Consider the following 23,892-nt stretch of genomic DNA (forward strand, 5'->3'; position numbering starts at 1 on the left):
ATGTCGAGTTGGCTAGCTAGCTGCTTTTTACAGCCAGACTCTCAGTTTTACACTTAGGTAGCTAGTTAGATAATTAACTAAATTGCAATTGTCATAAACCATTATTATCTAGCTAGCTACGGACCTAAATATCTGTCAGATGTAAAGCAAGCAGGATTGTGGCATGTCAGAAGCAATACATGTTGACTAGCTCACATTAGCTAGATCAATCAATCAATCAAATGTATTTGTAAAGCCTTTTTTACATCAGCCGATGTCACAAAGTGCTATACAGAAACCCAGCCTAAAACCCCAAACAGCAAGCAATGCAGATGTAGAAGCACATGACTTAGAAAAACTCCCTAGACAGGCAGGTTCCTAGGAATAAACCTAGAGAGGAACCAGGCTCTGAAGGGTGGCCAGTCCTCTTCTGGCTGTGCCTGGTGGAGATTATAAGAGTACATGGCCATTAAGGCCAGATTGTTCTTCAAGATGTTCAAACGTTCATAAATGACCAGAAGGGTCAAATAATAATAATCACAGTGGTTGTAGAGGGTGCAACAGGTCAGCACCTCAGGAGTAAATGTCAGTTGGCTTTTCATAGCAGAGCATTCAGACAGCAGGTGCTGTAGAGAGAGAGTCAAAAACAGCAGGTCCGGGACAAGGTAGCACGTCCGGTGAACAGGTCAGGGTTCCATAGCCGGAGGCAGGACAGTTGAAACTGGAGCAGCAGAACGACCGAACTGGAGACAGATCACTTATTAAACAATAGTAGACACTTAATTAATAAGCTAGCAGCTAGCTAACTATAGTTAAATAAAAAGGAGCATGTTTTCGTGATGGAATACATAACTAATGTTCGCCTTAGCAATTGTTACTGAGATGAGAGTTGTAAATTCACTTGTATGCAATGTCATTTGCTGATAACTACTTTTTTGAGCCAAAGTGTACTTACTATGCCTGAGATACGTGGTTGTATGCAGTAACTGTAAGTCACCCTGGATAAGAGTAAATATGTCATAGCCATTATAACAAAATGGCTTGGATACTTTTAATCAGATCTATTGCTGTCATTTAAAGACATAAATGTGAAATAGGCAAACTGATACTTGAATCCTAAATACAGGTACCATTTTCTTTTGTTAAGCTCTGCAGATTTGTCATCTGATTTCTGGAGCCTGGTGGAGATGGATGCAACCATACCACAAGGCAGGACATTTCTCTGCATCCAGGTTGAGCCATGCTACCAGCAGGAACATGGTGCATCCTGGCAGTAAGTCATGTTTGTCACTAACTTCTATGGTATCTGAAACACAAAGACAACACTTAGAGCTTATGATTCAAAAGGTGTAAAGTAAATGCAAGTCTCATGTCCAGGGTGAATACATTTTTATTCAAGTATACCCCCCCCCCCTGCCCTGGCATCCTACCTGGTCACATACCTGGTTGACCGGGATGCCAGCGTTGGACATCTGCTACGCCTGGGTCCAGGATGTCCCTAGAGGGGAGGGCCGACCGGCCTCTCTTCCAGGTATGACGACAGCGGCGGAAAGACATCTGGACCTAAGGTATGCCAACATCTTCCTCCTGCTCAGGGAAGAGTGGGGACAAGGGGCGATAGACCCATGGCAGAGCAAGGAAGGGTGTTATGGGCGTATTCGACCCACACTAGTGTCTGGCTCCAGGTGGTGGGGTTGTTTTCCACCATAATTTGCAAAAACATTCATTAAAAATTCCTACAATGTGATTTTTTGGAGAAAAGAAATCTCATTTTGTCTGTCATAGTTGAAGTGTACTTATGATGAAAATTACAGGCCTCTCTCATCTTTTTAAGTGGGAGAACTTGCACAATTGGTGGCTGACTAATGAAGTTGAATGGCATTTGGTTCCTCATATCCAAATGACCATTATTAAGTTCACATGTAGGTGTAGCCTATATCCTTCTTTGTTCTTTGCCTGTTTTGATTATATTTGTGTTTTCATACATGGAACAAAACACAATGGTATCCACTGTTTATCCTGGAATTATTTTATTCCATAATCTACTCAATCATGATAACATTGCATTGTTTCAGCTCAGTCAGTAGGGCTGAATCTGTTGTGAAAGTCAGTAAGATAAGCAAAAAACACAGCTCAAATCAGCTCAGTAGCGATTTTATACAGCATTGATTAATGGCAGGGATGAAAGATGCCTGGTACACAGTATTTAAAAGTCAATGACATCAATTAACACCAAACAGAACATCTTCATGACACCCCAAAAAAATGTATGACAAAATAAATCCTGGAGATTGAATTTACCAAGCCAGTGTTTGATTATGAAATGAGCTCCCAGTTCTACAAGGCATATATATTTTTTTTGTGACCAACTTTTTATTTCATTTTTTCAGAAGGGGGGTTACAGGTACAGTACAGGTATAACAAGTCATATACACTACCAGTCAAAAAATGTAGAACACCTACTCATTCAAGGGTTTTTCTTATTTTTTACTATTTTCTACATTGTAGAATAATAATGAAGACATCAAAACTATGAAATGTAGTAACCAAAGAAGTGTTAAACAAATCTAAATATATGTTATATTTGAGATTCTTCAAATAGCCACCCTTTGCCTTGATGACAGATTTGCACACTCTTGGCATTCTCTCAACCAGCTTCACCTGGAATGCTTTTCCGACAGCCTTGAAGGAGTTCCCACATATGCTGAGCACTTGTTGGCTGCTTTTCCTTTACTCTGCGGTTGAACTCTTTCCCAAACTATCTCAATTTAGTTGAGGTTGGGTGATTGTGGAGGCAAAGTCATCTGATGCAGCACTCCATCACTCTCCTTCTTGGTAAAATAGCCCTTACACAGCCTGGAGGTGTGATGGGTCATTGTCCTGTTGAAAAACAAATGATAGTCCCACTAAGCGCAAACCAGATGGGATGGTGCATCACTGCAGAATGCTGTGGTAGCCATGCTGGTTAAGTGTGCCTTGAATTCTAAATAAATCACAGACAGTGTCACCAGCAAAGCAGCCCACATCATAACACCTCCTCCTCCATGCTTTATGGTGGGAAATACACATGCAGAGATCATCAGTTCACCCACACAACGTCTCACAAAACACGGCAGTTGGAACCAAAAATCTCAAATTTGGACTCCAGAACAGACTCCAGACCAAAGGACAAATTTCCACCGGTCTACTGTCCATTGCTCATGTTTCTGCCCCAACAAGTCTCTTCTTATTATTGGTGTCCTTTAGTAGTGGTTTCTTTGCAGCAATTCGACCGTGAAGGCCTGATTCATGCAGTCGCCTCTGAACAGTTGATGTTGAGATGTGCCTGTTACTTGAACTCTGTGACGCATTTATTTGGGCTGCAATCTGAGGTGCATTTAAATGTATTAAACGTATCCTCTGCAGCAGAGGTAACTCTGGGTCTTCCATTCTTGTGGCGGTCCCCGTGAGAGCCAGTTTCATCATAGCGCTTGATGGTTTTTGCGACTGAATTTGAAGAAACTTTCAAAGTTCTTGAAATGTTCCATCTTAACTGACCTGATCTTAAAGTAATGATGCATTGTTTTAATTTTCTTATTTGAGCTGTTGTTGCCATTATATGGACTTCATCTTTTACCAAATATTCTGTATACCCCTCTTAAAAATATACTTTAAGGAAAATGTTTTTATATACAGTACCAGTCAAAAGTGTGGACACACCTACTCATTCAAGGGTTTTTCTTTCTTTTTACTATTTTCTACATTGTAGAATAATAGTGAAGACATCAAAACGATGAAATAACACATTCTTCAAATAGCCACCCTTTGCCTTGATGACAGCTCTCAAGATACCTTGTTAAAGTTACGGTAAGTAAAGGTTTTGCACAAATAAAAGCCTGTTATATTTAATGAAGTGCCCTGTAATATAGACCACATGGAAAATTCAATCAATCAGATTTTGTATATGAATTCAAGACTTACTAAAGTGCCTCTGTGCATCCTCTGTGACTTTTAGGAAGATTTTTAACCCACTTAACCACAACATTTCTCCAAGTTTTCACCATCATTATAAAGCCCTGGTTATTTTGGAAAAGTCATTTCTGAAGAGTATTATTTATTTTATGTCATTAGTGATTCATTTTAAGATTATATTTTTTTAGGTCAACCCTGTTATGGTTAAACTATTCAAAAGAGACACTGAACATGATCTCATAGTCAAATCATTGTGTAAATGCCAGTTCTACTCTTTATGACCATTTTCTGGTGTTTTGTGGTGGAAAATCAAGCAGGTCCAGCATAACACATCAATCCTATTACCCCTAGATAGGCCAGAAATGATTTAACAATTAAACATTTTTGGTGAAGCTTGCATTCAATTGCCCCTCCCTGTTGCACACAACAAGCTTGCATTCCCCCTGTCACAAGGGGATTTATCGCTGATTTAAGATTAAATCATCAATCCTGTTACGGTCAACCTTGTTACTTTATTTGGCACTTATTAGGCAGATACTATAGTCATTTGTTTTATGTAACCTACTGAAATGGGCAAATGTGTTTTTCATTAAGCTGTACATGTGCTCTTTATGATAGAATGTTAAAATGAGGTGAAATAAAACTTGTTATTTGTTTTCAATACTCAAACGGCACCTAATTGGTGGAACGACCAAGTCACCAAAGTGGTTGCATATTAAAGTTGATCATTTCTACCCATGTACACACAGAAATGTGAGCACATACAGTGTTCACTGCTTTTGCGGGCTATGGGTACTCCTATGGAATTTATAAAGATTCACTGCAAAAGACTCAAAGGACTATTACTTTTGCAGTCTTACTGTAAACAACTGTAATCCATCTTCAGTTGATTGGAAGAAGCAGCAAAAGAAGAATATTCAACGGAAAGAAAAAATACACCGTTTGACAGTTCACAGCCAGGATTTCTTGCCTCTGCCTATTTTAGTTATGTTGGCCAGTTTGGCCTTAGTGCGTTCTTTCTCATCTGGGCTTCTCTTGGATGTGCACTCTACTGTGGAGTCAGTTTCGAAGGAGATGGCTGGGGTGTGGGTGGGCAACCCACCACTGCTCTTCTCCTGGGACATGGGAGGGGAGGTCTGCAGGACCACCCTGCCTCGTAGGGAGTGTTTGAGCTGCAGCAGCAGAGGGTTGTGGTTGTGATACAGGTCCACAAGTTCCACAGGGTCCCTCTCTGGCTCGCAGCATGTAGAGCAGGCAGAGCACAGCACACGGAAAATATAGACCCAGCCCAGGTAGTGCAGCTCCACAATGTTCAGGATGAAGCATCCCAGGCTGATGCTGAACATGAAGTTGAGGAAGATGGTCTTCTCAGTGGCACGAGACACAAAACAGTCAGTCCAGTTAGGACAGGGGTAGGTCTCACAGCGGAACAGTTGAGGCACTTCAAAGCCAAACAGGTAGTACTGGCCCACTAGGAAGGCTATCTCCATGATGGAGCGCAGCACCACGTGGATGATGTAGGTCAGCAGCACTTGGCTGGACAGCTCGGTGGGATCCTTCCCCACCTCCCTCAAGTCCTCCTCCAGCAGGCTCTGCTCCACACACCCCCCCTCCCGGGCGCCCCACTCCTTCTCATAGCAGGGGTTAAAGTAGCGGTTGCTGGCCTCCAGGGATTCCCCATCCTCCACCCCTACATGTTTGAGACTTTCACGTGCAAGAGGAGGCTTGGCGACCTCATGGATCTTCTCAGGCTCTAACTTCTCATCCTTGGCTATCTTGTGCAACACATAGACAATGTAGAAGATAGACGGTGTGGAGACGAGCACTATCTGGAAGACCCAGAAACGCAGGTGTGAGACTGGGGCGAAGGTGTCGTAGCAGACGTTGTTGCAACCAGGCTGCAGGGTGTTGCAGGTGAACTTGGACTGCTCATCGCTGTACACCGCGTCCCCCACCAGGGTCACCAGCAGGATGCGGAAGATGAGGAGCATGGTCAGCCAGATCTTGCCGATCACCGTGGAGTGGTTCTGAACCTCCGTTAAGAAGCGACCAAGAATGGACCAGTCTCCCATTTCTTAACCTGGGGAAACACAGATGAAAAACAAACAGCAGAGGCCTATGGTGTGTTGAACCCACCACACTACAATATTATGCCCCACAGGCAAATCAACATTAGTGCTACAGTCTTTGAAGGAGTGAAACATGGATGGAACCTGCACATCTGCAGCGCTGATGTATTTCCTTGTAATTTATCAAGGTCTTTAATGAGTGAGCCATCAGCACAGTTTAGTCTCACTACTGAATATGAAGTGTCTATTGCGGGAGGGGCACATGCTAAGTCAGCAGAACCATGAAGCCATAAAACAGGTCAACACATAATATGTCATCCAACATCCTCCAAGAGAGGCCTCACAATACTTTCACAATGTCACACAACATACTTAAGACACAGTATACTGTAGACTATGTTGGAACATGTCTCTATGTGTTATGTAGATGTACTTGGCTCAATATACAGTATGTGTTGTTTAAATTAGGGATCTGGAATATTCTAAATAATATGAGAAAATGCTTAATTTGATACATGAAATGATTATGTAGAAAGAGAAAATTAAATATAGATTATTCTCCATAATACCAACACAAATCTTCATTATCCCTGACAGACTCCGTTCTTCATTATCTCTGAAAGACACCCCTCTACATTATCCCTGACAGACACCGCTCTACATGATCCCTGACAGACACCGCTCTACATTATCCCTGACAGACACCACACTTCATTATCCCTGACAGACACCCTTCTTCATTATCCCTGACAGACACCGCCCTACATTATCCCTGACAGACACCCCACTTCATTATCCCTGACAGACACCACCCTACATTATCCCTGACAGACACCGCTCTACATTATCCCTGACAGACACAGCTCTACATTATTCCTGACAGACACCGCTCTTCATTATCCCTGACAGGCACATCTCTACATTATCCCTGACAGACACCGCTCTACATTATCCCTGACAGACACCGCTCTTCATTATCCCTGACAGACAACACTCTACATTATCCCTGACAGACACCGCTCTTCATTATCCCTGACAGACACCGCTCTACATTATCCCTGACAGACACCGCTCTACATTATCCCTGATAGACACTGGTCTTCTTTATCCCTGACAGACACCGCTCTACATTATCCCTGATGGACACCGGTCTTCATTATCCCTGACAGACACCGCTCTACATTATCCCTGACAGACACCGCTCTACATCATTCCTGACAGACACCGCTCTACATTATTCCTGACAGACACACAAACTACAGTACATCATGAACTAATAAGAACAATACCTCAATAATTGTAATTTTAATAATTATAAATCTCAATCATTTGTAAATGTAGCCTACCCCTCCACTCAACCTATTCAATAACAGTCCATAGTGAAAAGGAAAACACTGACTGCAGACTGTCATTGTCCAAAAATAAAATCCTAATGAGTGATTACTGGAGGAACTTACCTTGGGAAAATGTATTTCTTTCCGATCCAAATCTGGAAAAATGCCAAAGCAAGCAATCTGCATAACTATCTTTGAAGTGGGAGCTGGTCGTTGGACGTTATGGAGTCTATTGAGCTGGATGAGGAGAGAATGGGCTGACCACACATATTCCCTAACTCCATCTGAAACACTCATTGTACTGTATGTGAACAAAGGCGTTCAATGTACAGTGGGACAAAGATTTAAATGCACAATGGGGGGCACCTTTTCTAAACAGCCGTTCAGTCAAGCACAGAGTTCAAAGAACGTGCTGGAAAAATTGTCAACAATACTAATTCGTAAATAGATATTTGTTTGCCTTTAAAAGGTAGAGCTGAGGAATTGGAATAAAAATAAATCATGTGCGACTGCTTATACACCCATACCTACTTTTACTCTTATTTACTTTAAAAGGTTATGTAATACTGTAACAGTATAATATTTACCTCATCTATCATACATGCAATAATCACAAATTAACCAATAAAACTAAGAATTATTATTAATGTTATTAATGACACTGTTATTAATGAGGCTGGGTTTGGGTCAATTTGGTGTACAGTGCATTTGGAAAGTATACAGAACCCTTGATTTTTGACCCGTTTTGCTACATTATAGCCTTATTTTAAAATGGATGAAATAGTTTCTTCCCTCATCAATCTACACACAATACCACATAATAACAAAGCAAAAACTGGTTTTCATAAAAAGTTAAATATCACATTTACATAAGTATTCAGACCCTTTGCTCAGTACTTTGTTGAAGAACCTTTGGCAGTGACTAGAGCCTTGATTCTTCTTGGAAATTATGCTAACAGCTTGACACACCTGTATTTGGGGAGTTTCTCCCATTCTTCTCTGCAGATCCTCTCAAGCTCTGTCTGGTTGGATGGGGAGCGTCGCTGAATAGCTCTTTTCAGGTCTCTCCAGAGATGTTCGATCAGGTTCAAGTCTGGACTCTGGCTGTGCCACTCAAGGACATTCAGAGACTTGTCCCGAAGTCACTTTGTGCTTGGGGTCATTGTCCTGTTGGTGAAGGTGAACCTTCACCCCAGTCTGAGGTCCTGAGTGCTCTGAAGCAGGTTTTCATCAAGGATCTCTCTGTACTTTGCTCTGTTCATCTTGCCCTCAATCCTGACTAGTCTCCCAATCCATGCCGATGAAAAACCTCCCCACAGCATGATGCTGCCACCACCATGCTACACCGTAGGGATGGTGCCAGGTTTCCTCCAGATGTGACGCATGGCATTTATGCATTTAGGCCAGTTCCATCTTGGTTTCATCAGGCCAGAGAATCTTGTTTCTCATGGTCTGAGTCCTTTTAAGTGCCTTGGCAAACTTCAAGTGAGCTGCCTTGTGCCTTTTACTGAGGAGTGGCCACTGTACTATAAAATCCTGATTGGTGGAGTGCTGCAGAGATGGTTGTCCTTCTGGAAGGTTCTCCACAGAGGAACTCTTGAGCTCTGTCAGAGTGACCATCAGGTTTTTGGTCAAATCCTTGACCAAGGCCCTTTACCACGATTGCTTAGTTTGGTCGGGTGACCAGGTCTAGGAAGAGTCTTGGTGGTTCCAAACTTCAACCATTTAAAAATGATCAATGGAAACATTATGCACGTGAGCACATTTCGAGTCTCATAGCAAAGGGTCTGAATACTTATTTAAATAAGGTATTTCTCTTTCTGTTTGTATACGTTTGTAAAAATGTCTAAACATCTGTTTTTGCTTGTTCTTAAAGAGAGGCGCATTCCATATGGTTTAGTCTGACGGTAAGAAGCACACTCTCTCCTCTCACCTGTGATAACACTTCCTGGTCACCTGTAGACCTGTGACCAATGACCTATAACCAACTTAGAGATGGAAAGAGGTCTCAACTTTGTATCTGTGCCATTATGGCGACTGTGACAGCATGGGAAGCGCCATTGGAGCTATCTCCAGGTCTTCACTAGTTACCACAGACACAAATTCATAATTATGTCTAAACCCCACCTCTTTCTAAAATTTACTTTTTTAAATCTGATTTTAAACCAAACCCTAGCCTTAACCATAACCACACAGCTAATCTTATGCCTAACCCCAACCTTAAATTAAGACCAAAAAGCTCATTTTAGTCTTTATTAATTTTTACGATAGACTTTGTGGCTTTGGTAACGAGTGACAACCATTTTAAAGTAGTCCGATTCTTCTTCTTTTGTGTTTGAAAGAAGTTTAAAGCTAATATTGGTGATGTACCGCCACCTGCAGTGCTGGAGTCCTGAACCAGATCATACGTGTCATTCATTTATTGTGGCCACTAGATGGCGGTGATATAGTTTAAAGCCATTTACAAATCATAGCAAGACATTGCTCTGATCATTGTCTGATTGCTCCCAACTAATTACTGTATATATGAATGGACAACGCCATTGACACCATTCATTCCTATATGAAGACTCAATGAATTTATCCTTAACTTCTTCTTTATGAGATTTTTAAATAATCAGTTCAAAGACATACATCTGGAGTATTAGAAACTATTATTAGTACCATGATTGTCTTCAAGAAAGGCTTTATCTCTTGAGAGGGGGCAGTCGTTCTCCCCTGCTCCCAACCCATTGTAATCCCCACCCAGTTGACTACTGTGCTGCATGGCTATGTCCATGCAAAAATGGGTCATATCCAAGTTGATATCTCAATGCATATAAACCCTGACAACCAAAAGTGCTCATTACATTTTGAATGCTTAGCAGGACAGAAAATGGTCCAAATCACACACTTATCAAGAGAACATTCCTGGTCATCCCTACTGCCTCTGATCTGGCGGACTCACAAAGTGTTGGAGTGAGTGTTGGAGTGTGACCGTGGCAATCTGTAAATTAAAAAACAAGAGAATTGTATCATCTCGTTTGCTTAATATAAGGAATTTTTAATTATTCATACTTTTACTTTTGATACTTAAGTATATTTTAGCAACTACATTTTGATACTTAAGTATATTTAAAAACAAATACTTTTAGAATTTGACTCAAGTAGTATTTTACTGGGTGCTTTTCACTTTTACTTGAGTCATTTTCTATTGAGGTATCTTTCCTTTAACTCAAGTATGAGAATTTAGTACTTTTTCCTCCACTGCCATTTTATACATATAAATTGGATGACATATTCAGCAAATTACCAGCAGAGGGAGATCCCTTTGAATCCATTTGCCCATTCACTGTGTTGGTGGTGCTCAAAACATATATAACTTCAGAAGTAGCAGAGAGCCCCACACTGGAAATGTAATGTACTTGTAGAGTATATTGGACTCATCATTGTAGTGTCTTAAAGAAGGCCTGGGTAAGACCAAAATATTTTAAATTCCCCAACTTTATTCAATTATTTCTCAATAACACTTTTGGATACAGACTTCAAAGGTACAGTTGAAGTCAGAAGTTACATAAACATAGGATGGAGTCATTAAAACTTTTTGGTTTTTCAAGTTTTTCAAGCACTCCACAAATTTCTTGTTAACAAACTATAGTTTTGGCAAGTCGGTTAGGACATCTACTTTGTGCATGACACAAGTAATTTTTCCAACAATTGTTTACAGAGAGATTATTTCACTTATCACAATTCCAGTGGGTCAGAGGTTTACATACACTAGGTTGACTGTGCCTTTAAACAGCTTGGAAAATTCCAGAAAATGATGTCATGGCTTTAGAAGCTTCTGATAGGCTATTTGACATCATTTGAGTCCATTGTAGGTGTACCTGTGGATGTATTTCAAGGCCTATCTTCACACTCAGTGCCTCTTTGCTCAACATCATGGGAAAATCAAAATAAATCAGCCAAGACCTCAGAAAAAAAATTGTAGACCTCCATAAGTCTGGTTCATCCTTGGGAGCAATTTCCAAATGCCTGAAGGTACCACGTTCATCTGTACAAACAATAGTATGCAAGTATAAACACCATGGGACCACACAGCTGTCATACCGCTCAGGAAGGAGATGCGTTCTGTCTCCTAGAGAATAACATACTTTGGTGCAAAAAGTGCAAATCAATCCCAGAACAACAGCAAAGGACCTTGTGAAGATGCTGGAGGAAACCAGTACAAAAGTATCTATATCCACAGTAAAACAGTCCTATATCGACATAACCTGAAAGGCCGCTCAGCATGGAAGAAGCCACTGCTCCAAAACCGCCATAAAAAAGCCAGACTACGGTTTGCAACTGCACATGGGGACAAATATCGTACTTTTTGGAGAAATGTCCTCTGGTCTGATGAAACAAAAATAGAACTGTTTGGCCATAATGTCCATTGGAGGGAAAAGGGGGAGGTTTTCAAGCCGAAAGGAACACCATCCCAACCACAGGGGTGGCAGCATCATGTTGTGGGGGTGTTTTGCTGCAGGAGGCACTGGTGCCCTTCACAAAATAGATGGCATCGTGAGGAAGGACAATGATGTGGATATATTGAAGCAACATCTCAAGACATCAGTCAGGAAGTTAAAGCTTGGTTGCAAATGGGTCTTCCAAATGGACAATGACCCCAAGCAGACTACCAAAGTTGCTGCAAAATGGCTGAAGGACAAGGTATTGGAGTGGCCATCACAAAGCCCTGACCTTAATCCTATAGAAAATATGTGGGCACAACTGAAAAAGTGTGTGCAAGCAAGGAGGCCTACAAACCTGACTCAGTTACACCAGCTCTGTCAGGAGGAATAGGCCAAAATTCACCCAACTTATTGTGGGAAGCTTGTGGAAGGCTACCCGAAAAGTTTGACCCAAGTTAAACAATTGAAAGGCAATGCTACCAAATACCATTTGAGTGTATGTAAACTTCTGACCCACTGGGAATGTGATGAAAGAAATAAAAGCTGAAATAAATCATTTTCTCTACTATTATTCTGACATTTCACATTCTTAAAACAAAGTGGTGATCCTAACTGACCTAAAATGGGGAATGTTTACTAGGATTAAATGTCATGAATTGTGAAAAACTGAGTTTTAATGTATTTGGCTAAGGTGTATGTAAACTTCCCACTTCAACTGTATGCCAAACGTCATACCCCAAAGAACCTTTCTATGGTTTTAATTTCAGGAAGCTTCAAAACATTATAACACGACGTGCACAAACTGGTTGAATCAACCAAGTCTCGACGTAATTTGCCAATGTATTCTGAATTCAAATCTACATTGAAAATACATTTTGATTTGAAAAAAGTCATCAAAAAGTAATCAACTGTTGTTTTGAGCATGACATTTCAACCACAGGATTATGTCATCATGGTAACTACATTTCAACATAGACAAACCCTGTGTAAAATATGAATTTGTACCTTTAAAACAACAGCAGATTTTCAAAGTTACTGTATAACCACTATCAGAAAACAAAAAAACAATTGGCTAGGCATCATCTCCTACTGGAGAACATATCTATGTAAAGCTACCTTTTGGTCTTTCATCCAGGTACTATAGCTGCTCTTAGCAACGTGGGTGTATTTACATACTCTAGTGTTGCTTTTAATTGTTTGGGTTGCACAAAAACAGTCCACGGGAAGGCAGAAGTTAAATACTATTCTATTTCTACCTACAGTGCTGGTGGGCAGGACATTTGGTTGTTATTGCAGAGGGATTTGAGACCAAAAAGAATCGTATTGTTAAACAGACTTGTGGGGGAAATTTATTTTGACAGATGAAGTGGGTTAATTTAAATGAATTAAAAATGAAAAGCTGAAATGTCTTGAATCAATAAGTATTCAACCCCTTTCATGGCAAGTCTAAATAAGTTCAGGAGTAAAACTTTGCTTATCAAGTAACATAATAAGTTGCATGGGCTCACACTGTTTAACATGATTTTTGAATGACTACCTCATCTCTGTATCCCATGCATACAATTATCTGTAAGGTCCTTCAATCGAGCAGTGAATTTCAAACACAGATTCAACCACGAAGACCAGGGAAGTTTTCCAATGCTTTGCAAAGAAGAGCACCTATTGGAATAAAAAATCTGACATTGAACATCCCTTTGAGCATGGTGAAGTTATTAATTACATGTTGGATAGTGTATAAATACACTCAGTCACTACAAAGATACAGGCATCCTTCCTTGCAGACAAGCTAAATTACTTCTATGCACAATTTGAGGCAAGCAACACTGAAGCATGCATGAGAGCACCAGCTGTTCCGGACAACTGTGTGATCACACTCTCCGTAGCCGATGTGAGTAAGACCTTTAAACAGGTCAACATTCACAAGGCCGTGGGGCCAGACAGATTACCAGAATGTGTACTCAGAGCATGCGCTGACCAACTGGCAAGAGTCTTCATTGACATTTTTAAACTGTCCCTGACCGACTCTGTAATACCTACATGTTTCAAGCAGACCACCATAGTCCCAGTGACCAAGAACGCTAAGATAACCTGCCTAAATTACTCCTGAACCGTAGAACTCACATCTGTAGCCATTAAGTGCTTTGAAAGGCTGGTCATGGCTCACATCAACATCATCATCCCAGAAACCCTAGACCCACCCTAATTTGCATAACAACAGATCCATAGATGACGCCATCTCTATTGCATGATCGCACCCGGACAAAAGGAACACCTACGTGAGAATGCTATTCATTGACTACAGCTCAGCGTTCAACACCATAGTGCCCTCAAAGCTCATCACTAAACTAAGGACCCTGAGACTAAACACCTCCCTCTGCAACTGGATCCTGGACTTCCTGATGGGCCGTCCCCAGGTGGTAAGGGTAGGCAAAAACACATCTGCCACGCTGATCCTCAACAAAGGGGCCTGTCACGTTCTGACCTTTATTTCCTTTGATTTGTCATTATTTAGTATGGTCAGGGGGTAAATTGGGGTGGGCAGTCTATGTTTGTTTTTCTATGATTTGGGGATTTCTATGTTTCGGCCTAGTATGGTTCTCAATCAGAGGCAGGTGTCATTAGTTGTTAGCCTGGGTTTCACTGTGTGTTTGTGGGTGTTTGTTCCTGTCTCTGTGTTTGTTTGCACCAGATAAGGCTGTTTAGGTTTTCCACGTTTATTGTTTTGTATTGTTCGTGTTTATCTTTCATTAAACATGTATCGAAATAACCACGCTGCATTTTGGTCCGCCACTCCTTCGACGGAAGAAAACCATAACAGGGCCCCTCAGGGGTGTGTGCTTAGTCCCCTCCTGTGTTCCCTGTTCACCCACTACTATGAAGCCAACCATGACTTTAACACCATCATTAAGTTTGCTGACAACACAATGGTGGTAGGTCTGATCACCGACAACGATGAGATAGCCTATAGGGAGGAGGTCCGAGACCTGGCGGTGTGGTGCCAGTGTAACGGATGTGAAACGGCTAGCTTAGTTAGCGGTGGTACACGCTAAATAGCGTTTCAATCGGTGACGTCACTTGCTCTGAGACCTTAAGTTGTAGTTCCCCTTGCTCTGCAAGGGCCGTGGCTTTTGTGGAGCGATGGGTAATGATGCTTCGTGGGTGACTGTTGTTGATGTGTGCAGAGGGTCCCTGGTTCACGCCCAGGTATGGGCGAGGGGACGGTTTAAAGTTATACTGTTACATTGATGCTGTTGACCTGGATCACTGGTTGCTGCGGAAAAAGGAGGAGGTCAAAAGGGGGGTGAGTGTAACGGATGTGAAACAGCTAGCTTAGTTAGCGGTGGTTCGCGCTAAATAGCGTTTCAATCGGTGACGTCACTTGCTCTGAGACCTTGAAGTAGTAGTTCCCCTTGCTCTGCAAGGGCCGTGGCTTTTGTGGAGCGATGGGTAATGATGCTTCGTGGGTGACTGTTGTTGATGTGTGCAGAGGGTCCCTGGTTCGCGCCCGGGTATGGGCGAGGGGACGTTCTAAAGTTTTTCTGTTACACCAGGACAACAACCTCTCCTTCAACGTGATCAAGACAAATGATCTGATCGTGGACTACAGGAAAAGGAGGGGCGAGCATGCCCCCATTCACATCGACGGGGCTGTAGTGGAGCAGGTTGAGAGCTTCAAGCTCATTAGTGTCCACATCACCAACAAATTACCATGGTCCAAACACACCAACACAGTCATGAAGACGGCAAGAGGGCCTATTTCCCCTCAGGAGACTGAAAAGATTTGGCATGGGTCCTCAGATCCTCAAAAAGTTCTACAGCTGCACCATCGAGGGCATCCTGGCTGGTTGCATCATCGCCTGGTATGGCAACTGCTCAGCATCCAAACGCACGGCGCTACAGAGGGTAGTGTGTACGGCCCAGTACATCACTGGGGCCAAGCTTCCTGCCATCCAGGACATCTATACCAGGCAGTGTCAAAGACTCCAGTCACCCTAGACATAGACTTATCTCTGCTACCGCACGGCCAACGGTACCAGAGCGCCAAGTCAAGGTCCAAAAGGCTCCTTTAACAACTTTTACCCCCGAGCCATAAGACTGCTGAACAGTTAATCAAATGGCTACCTGGACTATTTTCCATTGACCACACCTATTTTTTTTACGCTGCTGCTACTCAGTTTATTATTTATGCATAGTCACTTTACCCCTACCTGCATGTACATATTACCTCAATTTCCTCGACTAACCTGTACCCTCGTACATTGACTCAATACCGGTACCCCCTGTATATAGTCTCGTTATTTTATTGTGTTACCTTTATTTTTTACTTTAGTTTATTTAGTTCATATTTTCTTAACTCTTATTTTTTTTAAACTACATGTTTGGTTAAGGGCTTGTAAGTAAGCATTTCACGGTAATTCTACACTTGTTGTATTCGGCACAAAATAACATTTAATTTAATTTGAATAACCATTGAGCACAAATGTATTGCTCTGACAATGTTCAACGTCAGATTAGTTACCAAGTCTGTACTGAAAACAGAAATTAACGATTATTTCTGGAACATAACCTCCAGGCAGGGATGTATTCTAGTAGGCCATCTAAATGTGGAAGAGTCACTGCTCGGGCAGCTCCAACATTATGCTATGCTATAGGCTATAACTGGAGGTATTTCACAGCTGGTACTTACAGGGCATAGGTGGAGAGAAAGAAAAAACTCCTAACTGAGGCTAACCTATATGAAATGAATACTTGGGGTAGCCTTTTAAAATACTCTAGGGGAGATTGTGTCATATAGGAGAAGGTCATTGTTGCCATTCACTAGCTCATTGCCATGCTACCCTGCTGCCAACATACTTGGGATCAATGAGTGAATGTGGGCTCCAGAGGGGAGAGGTGTTTAGTGTGAGTCATGCAGATGCAGAAGCCAGTGTCACAAAGCCTTTACTGTCAGGAACAAGGCAGCCAGTGACACACACATCTCTTACATGTTATTTTATGTCATTTTAACTCAGTTGCTGGAGAGGGAGGAAACTGCTCAGGGATTTCACCATGAGGCCCACGGTGACATTAAAACAGTTACAGAGTTTAATGGCTGTGATAGGAGAAAACTGAGGCTGGATCAACAACATAGTTACGAAAAGATGGAAGCCTGTACAAAACATGCATCCTGTTTACAACAAGGCACTAAAGTAATGCTACAACAAATGTGTCAAAGCAATTAACGTTTTGTCCTGAATACAAAGTGTTATGTTGTATTGGATTTTCCCAAAACATATTACTGAGGACAACTCTCCGTATTTTCAAGCATAGTGGTGGCTGCATCATATTATGGGTATGCTTGTAATCGTTCGGGATTGGGGAGATTTTCAGGATAATAAAATGTACAAAATGGAGCTAAGCACAGGCAAAATCCTACAAAAAACCCTGTTTCAGTCTGCTATCCACCAGACACTGGGAGATGAATTCACCTTTCAGCAGGACAATGATCTAAAACACAAGGCCAAATTTACACTGGAGTTGCTTGCCAAGAGGACAGTGAATGTTCCTGAGTGGCCGAGTTACAGTTTTGACTTAAATCTGCTTTAACAACTAAGGAAAGACCTGAAAATGACTGTCTAGCAATTATCAACAAACAATTTGACAGAGGTTGGGCCAGGTTACTGGATCGAATCCAGGAGCTGACGAGGTAAACATCTGTCGTTCTGCCCATTGTTCCCCTGTAGGCCGCCATTGTAAATAAGAATTTGTTCTTAACTGACTTGCCTGGTTAAAAAAATGTTTAAAGTGTTTTTATCAAAAGCAATTACTTGTGCATGTGAGAACATAGAATCATACTCATTGCATGCTTAATATGGCCTAGGCTACTTCACTTTTGTTTTGAACCGACTTCGCCATGGACTTTGAACGGGGCACCTGGCTCATGCCTGGGAGGTAGCCCGGTTCAAAAAATGTATGTAACCCGTAGTCTGACGACTCCCGCTAAAATTATTCCGCTGCTTTGCCGTTCGCTACATACTTTCATTGCCGAGAATAAACTAACGTCCGTCGATGTAGCGTAGCGTTTGACCGGAGCAAGGTGTTTGTGTAACCAGGCAAGGTAGCCCGTACCAGTTAGTCGAATACCCTCACTGATCAACTCTACCATTTATTGAATGTCCCCTCACGTAGTTATATATTGTATTTGATATATGTTGGATATTCATTCTATATAAGTAATATTTATGTGAATCCTTTGTTGTGCTAAAAATAAGTGATACACTTTGATATGACAACTACAGTACTACCCCCCGCAAAAAAAAAATGCTTTAGAAGTGGAACAGTCCAAGGGTTACAGGAAGTTGTAGCAGCTGCCATGTTTGGCTGCTTTGTTCAGGTTTCTTGAAGGTTTCCTGCAGATTTTTTTTAAAGTGTTGCAATGGAACCGAGCTGGAGTACATTTCTATTTCAAGTAAGTACATTTTGATACCCGAAAAGTACGACAATTGACGGAATAACTAGCAAACTCAAGACATTTATGGTTTGACGTTTTTCAAATGTATAATTTTAAGTAAAGCTACCCAAGCAAAACAATAGTAAATAACATCCAGGCTTCCAGCTGTGAGGTAGCTAGGGCATGACGCTAAGATAAATCAGTTATTTTCGCTTTCATTTTTTTGTGTTACTATGGTAGTAAACATTTGTTTAGCTTAATGATCTAAATAACTTCATTCTTATTTAAGTTAGCTTGTTAGATCAACGCCGGCAAACACGAGGGATCACTCGCAGGCTCCAAGAACGCCACCGTTACGAGCCAGTCTGAGTCTCTTGTTTTTTGTTGTTGCCCCGAACCATTGATGCGTTTTTTTGCTGTTTGATGGTGGGAATTTACTTCATAAACCACGTCTCCGTATAGCTAAAATATTCGTCCGATTGACTTGTACTTCATTACTATTTCGCTAGTCAGCGTTGAACTTTTCCCTTACCACCTCAAGTCGAAATAGCCAACTAGTTAACTAACTAGCTTAGCTAGCTAAACATTGTGACTGCTGGTAGAGAGAGAATTCAAACTATGCACGCATGAAAGCATTGTTTTTGCCCCATTTATTTCAGTGTGCGACATCCTGATTAAGTGATGGAGATTTCAATCTATAACGTCACTGTATACATATCTCCGATATAGCTGGACGAACTACCGTTAGAAGTTCAACTAAATTATTCAACATGGGTAACTGGTCACATTTGTCTGTTTTTGTCTTTGGCCTGCATTCAAGCAAATTACGTATCTTACCAGTTTCCATTACTAGTCTACATCATACTCGCTGCACCAACTTGTATCGTATTTGGTTTATCATAAAATAGGACATATTCTTATTAGCCCATGTGTGCATTCAGTCAAATGTTGTCCCCTGTTTACTTTATACAGCTACAGCGTGTTTTGGCAAGAAGCTATAAACACAGGCATAGCCTACAACTGTGGTAGTAAAGGGGTAAAAAAATCGATAGATACATCGGGATATTATTTTTAATGATAGTCAAAACTGTTGGATATTTCGTAATATAATTGTTGCACTAGTTTGCTGTGCCTGCACCAAAATTCCAGAATTTTTCCTTCAACTTTTTCTCTATTTTCTATTTAAATAGGGAGCAAATGTGTTTTCATCACTTATTTTGGAAACGTTTTCTAATGGCTCTCTTGTCCCTCTGCAATATGTTTGGAACATGGAATTGCAATAAATTCACTGTCAAATCATGATACATATCATATAGGCACTGAAGTATTGTGATATCGTTTCGTGAGGTCAGTGGCACGTAGCAGCCCTAGTATGTGGTGGAATGATTAGATTTTGATTAGGTCAAGGAAACATCATAGCCTTGGATGTTATACATTAGCTGGCTTCTTGTGTTTTGTCTGATTGGATCCTTAAGGAGAGTTGTGGCAAGCTCCACAACAACAACTATTCAACCCAATTGGCCTACACAGATATGGGCCTACAATGTGGCATTTCAAGTAATGGTGTTCAAACTGCTTTCAACCTGAATATAACATTCCAGATGGCTGATATACAGTTGAAATCGGAAGTTTACACTTAGTTTGGAGTCATTTAAAACTCGCATTTCAACCACTCTGCAAATTTCTTGTTAAAAAAACTATAGTTTTGGCAAGTCTGTTAGGGCATCTACTTTGTGCATGACACAAGTCATTTTCAATTGTTTACAATTGTTTCACTTATAATTCACTGTATCACAATTCCAGTGGGTCAAAAGTTTACATACACTAAGTTGACTGTGCCCTAAACAGCTTGCAAAATTCCAGAAAATGATGTCATGGCTTTAGAAGCTTCTGATAGGCTCATTAGTGCCTCTTTGCTTGACATCATGGGAAAATCAAAGAAATCAGCCAAGACCCCAGACATTTTTTTATAGACCTCCACAAGTCTGGTTCATCCTTGGGAACAATTTCCAAATGCCTGAAGGTACCCCGTTCATCTGTACAAACAACAGTACGCAAGTATAAACACCATGGGACCACGCAGCCGTCATACCGCTCAGGAAGGAGACACTTTCTGTCTCCTAGAGATGAACGTACTTTGGTGCAAAAAGTGCAAATCAATCCCAGAACAACAGCAAAGGACCGTGTGAAGATGCTGGAGGAAACCAGTACAAATTATCTATATCCACAGTAAAACGAGTCCTATATCGACATAACCTGAAAGGCCGCTCAGCATGGAAGAAGCCACTGCTCCAAAATCGCTATAAAAAAGCCAGACTACGGTTTGCAACTGCATATGGGGACAAAGATTTGTACTTTTTGGAGAAATGTCCTCTGGTTTGATGAAACAGAAACAGAACTGTTTGGCCATAATGACCATTGTTATGTTTGGAGGAAAAATGGGGAGGCTTGCAAGCTGAAGAACAACATCCCAACCGTGAAGCACGGGGGTGGGAGCATCATGTTGTGGGGGGGCTTTGCTGCAGGAGGGACTGGTGCACTTCACAAAATAGATGGCATCATGAGGCAGGACAATTATGTGGATATATTGAAGAAACATCAGTCAGGCATCAGTCAGGAAGATAAAGCTTGGTGGCAAATGGGTCTTCCAAATGGACAATGACCCCAAGCATACTTCCAAAGATGTGGAAAAATGGCTAAGGACAACAAAGTCAAGGTATTGGAGTGACCATCACAATGCCCTGACCTCAATCCTATAGAACATTTGTGGGCAGAACTGAAAAAGTGTGTGCGAGCAAGGAGGTCTATGAACCAGAGTCAGTTACACCAGCTCTGTCAGGAGGAATGGACCAAAATTCGCCCAACTTATTGTAGGAAGCTTGTGGAAGGCTACCTGAAACGTTTGACCCAAGTTAAACAATTGAAAGGCAATGCTACCAAATACTAATTGAGTGTATTTAAACTTCTGACCCACTGAGAATGTGATAAAAGAAGTAAAAGCTGAAATAAATCATTCTCTTCTATTATTCTGACATTTCACATTCTAAATATAAAGTGGGGATCCTAACTGAACTAAAACTGGTAATTTTTACGAGGATTAAATGTCAGGAATTGTGAAACAGAGTTCAAATGTACTTGGCTAAGGTGTATGTAAACTTCCGACTTCAACTGTATGTCCTCGTTATGGTATCACACATTTTATACTTTCGATTATAAACATTCCTTGCAGTTGATCTCCCCCAGTGGCAAATGGCTCCATCTTGAAAAATACATTATTTTGAATGGGAGCTCAGATTATTGGAGTGATTCAAATATTTTCTCTCTGGGCAAGCTCTTAGCCCTGTTTCTGCTTTGAAGTTATTACTGTAATTGTCCCAGCTAACTTCTATTTCCAACGTTTCGACATGTGTAGCTGTTGCTTGCTAATTGTAATGGGCCCAGAGCCTGTCGAGGCTAAGTGACAGTTTGTCTCCAAATACTGAGTACAGTGCAGCCATTTTGCTGAGGGAGGGATGGTGCTTGTGTGATGTTTATTTATTTTTTATTTTACCTTTTTATTTAACCAGGTAGGCAAGTTGAGAACAAGTTCTCATTTACAATTGCGACCTGGCCAAGATAAAGCAAAGCAGTTCGACAGATACAACAGCACAATAGTCAATAATACAGTATAAACAAGTCTATATACAATGTGAGCAAATGAGGTGAGAACGGAGGTAAAGGCAAAAAAGGCCATGGTGGCAAAGTAAATACAATATAGCAAGTAAAACACTGGAATGGTAGTTTTGCAATGGAAGAATGTGCACAGTAGAAATAAAAATAATGGGGTGCAAAGGAGCAAAATAAATAAATTAATTAAATACAGTTGGGAAAGAGGTAGTTGTTTGGGCTAAATTATAGGTGGGCTATGTACAGGTGCAGTAATCTGTGAGCTGCTCTGACAGTTGGTGCTTAAAGCTAGTGAGGGAGAAGTGTTTCCAGTTTCAGAGATTTTTGTAGTTCGTTACAGTCATTGGCAGAGGAGAACTGGAAGGAGAGGCGGCCAAAGAAAGAATTGGTTTTGGGGGTGACTAGAGAGATATACCTGCTGGAGCGTGTGCTACAGGTGGGAGATGCTATGGTGACCAGCGAGCTGAGATGAGGGGCGACTTTACCTAGCAGGGTCTTGTAGATGACATGGAGCCAGTGGGTTTGGCGACGAGTATGAAGCGAGGGCCAGCCAACGAGAGCGTACAGGTCGCAATGGTGGGTAGTATATGGGGCTTTGGTGACAAAACAGATTGCACTGTGATAGACTGCATCCAATTTGTTGAGTAGGGTATTGGAGGCTATTTTGTAAATGACATCGCCAAAGTCGAGGATTGGTAGGATGGTCAGTTTTACAAGGGTATGTTTGGCAGCATGAGTGAAGGATGCTTTGTTGCGAAATAGGAAGCCAGTTCTAGATTTAACTTTGGATTGGAGATGTTTGATATGGGTCTGGAAGGAGAGTTTACAGTCTAACCAGACACCTAAGTATTTGTAGTTGTCCACGTATTCTAAGTCAGAGCCGTCCAGAGTAGTGATGTTGGACAGGCGGGTAGGTGCAGGTAGCGATCGGTTGAAGAGCATGCATTTAGTTTTACTTGTATTTAAGAGCAATTGGAGGCCACGGAAGGAGAGTTGTATGGCATTGAAGCTTGCCTGGAGGGTTGTTAACAGTGTCCAAAGAAGGGCCGGAAGTATACAGAATGGTGTCGTCTGCGTAGAGGTGGATCAGAGACTCACCAGCAGCAAGAGCGACCTCATTGATGTATACAGAGAAGAGAGTCGGTCCAAGAATTGAACCCTGTGGCACCCCCATAGAGACTGCCAGAGGTCCGGACAGCAGACCCTCCGATTTGACACACTGAACTCTATCAGAGAAGTAGTTGGTGAACCAGGCGAGGCAATCATTTGAGAAACCAAGGCTGTCGAGTCTGCCGATGAGGATGTGGTGATTGACAGAGTCGAAAGCCTTGGCCAGATCAATGAATACGGCTGCACAGTAATGTTTCTTATCGATGGCGGTTAAGATATCGTTTAGGACCTTGAGCGTGGCGGAGGTGCACCCATGACCACCTCTGAAACCAGATTGCATAGCAGAGAAGCTATGGTGAGATTCGAAATGGTCGGTAATCTGTTTGTTGACTTGGCTTTCGAAGACCTTAGAAAGGCATGGTAGGATAGATATAGGTCTGTAGCAGTTTGGGTCAAGAGTGTCCCCCCCTTTGAAGAGGGGGATGACCGCAGCTGCTTTCCAATCTTTGGGAATCTCAGACGACACGAAAGAGAGGTTGAACAGGCTAGTAATAGGGGTGGCAACAATTTCGGCAGATAATTTTAGAAAGGGTCCAGATTGTCTAGCCCGGCTGATTTGTAGGGGTCCAGATTTTGCAGCTCTTTCAGAACATCAGCTGAATGGATTTGGGAGAAGGAGAAATGGGGAGGGCTTGGGCGAGTTGCTGTTGGGGGTGCAGTGCTGTTGACCGGGGTAGGAGTAGCCAGGTGGAAAGCATGGCCAGCCGTAGAAAAATGCTTATTGAAATTCTCAATTATGGTGGATTTATCAGTGGTGACAGTGTTTCCTATCTTCAGTGCAGTGGGCAGCTGGGAGGAGGTGTTCTTATTCTCCATGGACTTTACAGTGTCCCAGAACTTTTTGAGTTAGTGTTGCAGGAAGC

The 23,892-nt window shown here is 41.7% G+C and overlaps 2 protein-coding genes across 4 annotated transcripts in view; one reads left to right on the top strand and one right to left on the bottom strand.

Moving 5' to 3' along the window:
- Positions 1-3,766: 3,766 nt before the first annotated feature.
- On the bottom strand, positions 3,767-7,557 carry LOC112251729 (gap junction delta-2 protein-like). Its single transcript, XM_024422683.1, has 2 exons — positions 7,457-7,557; positions 3,767-6,010 (listed from the first exon to the last, which is right to left on the bottom strand). The coding sequence occupies exon 2, from the start codon at positions 6,000-6,002 to the stop codon at positions 4,881-4,883; it is 1,122 nt and encodes a 373-aa protein (XP_024278451.1). The 5' UTR covers positions 6,003-6,010; positions 7,457-7,557; the 3' UTR covers positions 3,767-4,880.
- A 10,537-nt stretch (positions 7,558-18,094) lies between these two features.
- The window catches only part of LOC112250277 (vascular endothelial zinc finger 1-like), a 47,132-nt gene continuing 41,334 nt past the window's right edge, over positions 18,095-23,892 (top strand). For all 3 annotated transcript variants that reach the window (XM_024420295.2, XM_024420296.2, XM_024420298.2), the window contains exon 1: positions 18,095-18,211. In XM_024420295.2, the coding sequence (XP_024276063.1) occupies positions 18,179-18,211 (33 nt within the window). In that variant the 5' untranslated portion in view covers positions 18,095-18,178. The remainder of the gene's footprint in view (positions 18,212-23,892) is intronic.

Source organism: Oncorhynchus tshawytscha, linkage group LG30 (genome assembly GCF_018296145.1).
Source record: "Oncorhynchus tshawytscha isolate Ot180627B linkage group LG30, Otsh_v2.0, whole genome shotgun sequence".
In the NCBI taxonomy this organism is placed as follows: domain Eukaryota; kingdom Metazoa; phylum Chordata; class Actinopteri; order Salmoniformes; family Salmonidae; genus Oncorhynchus; species Oncorhynchus tshawytscha.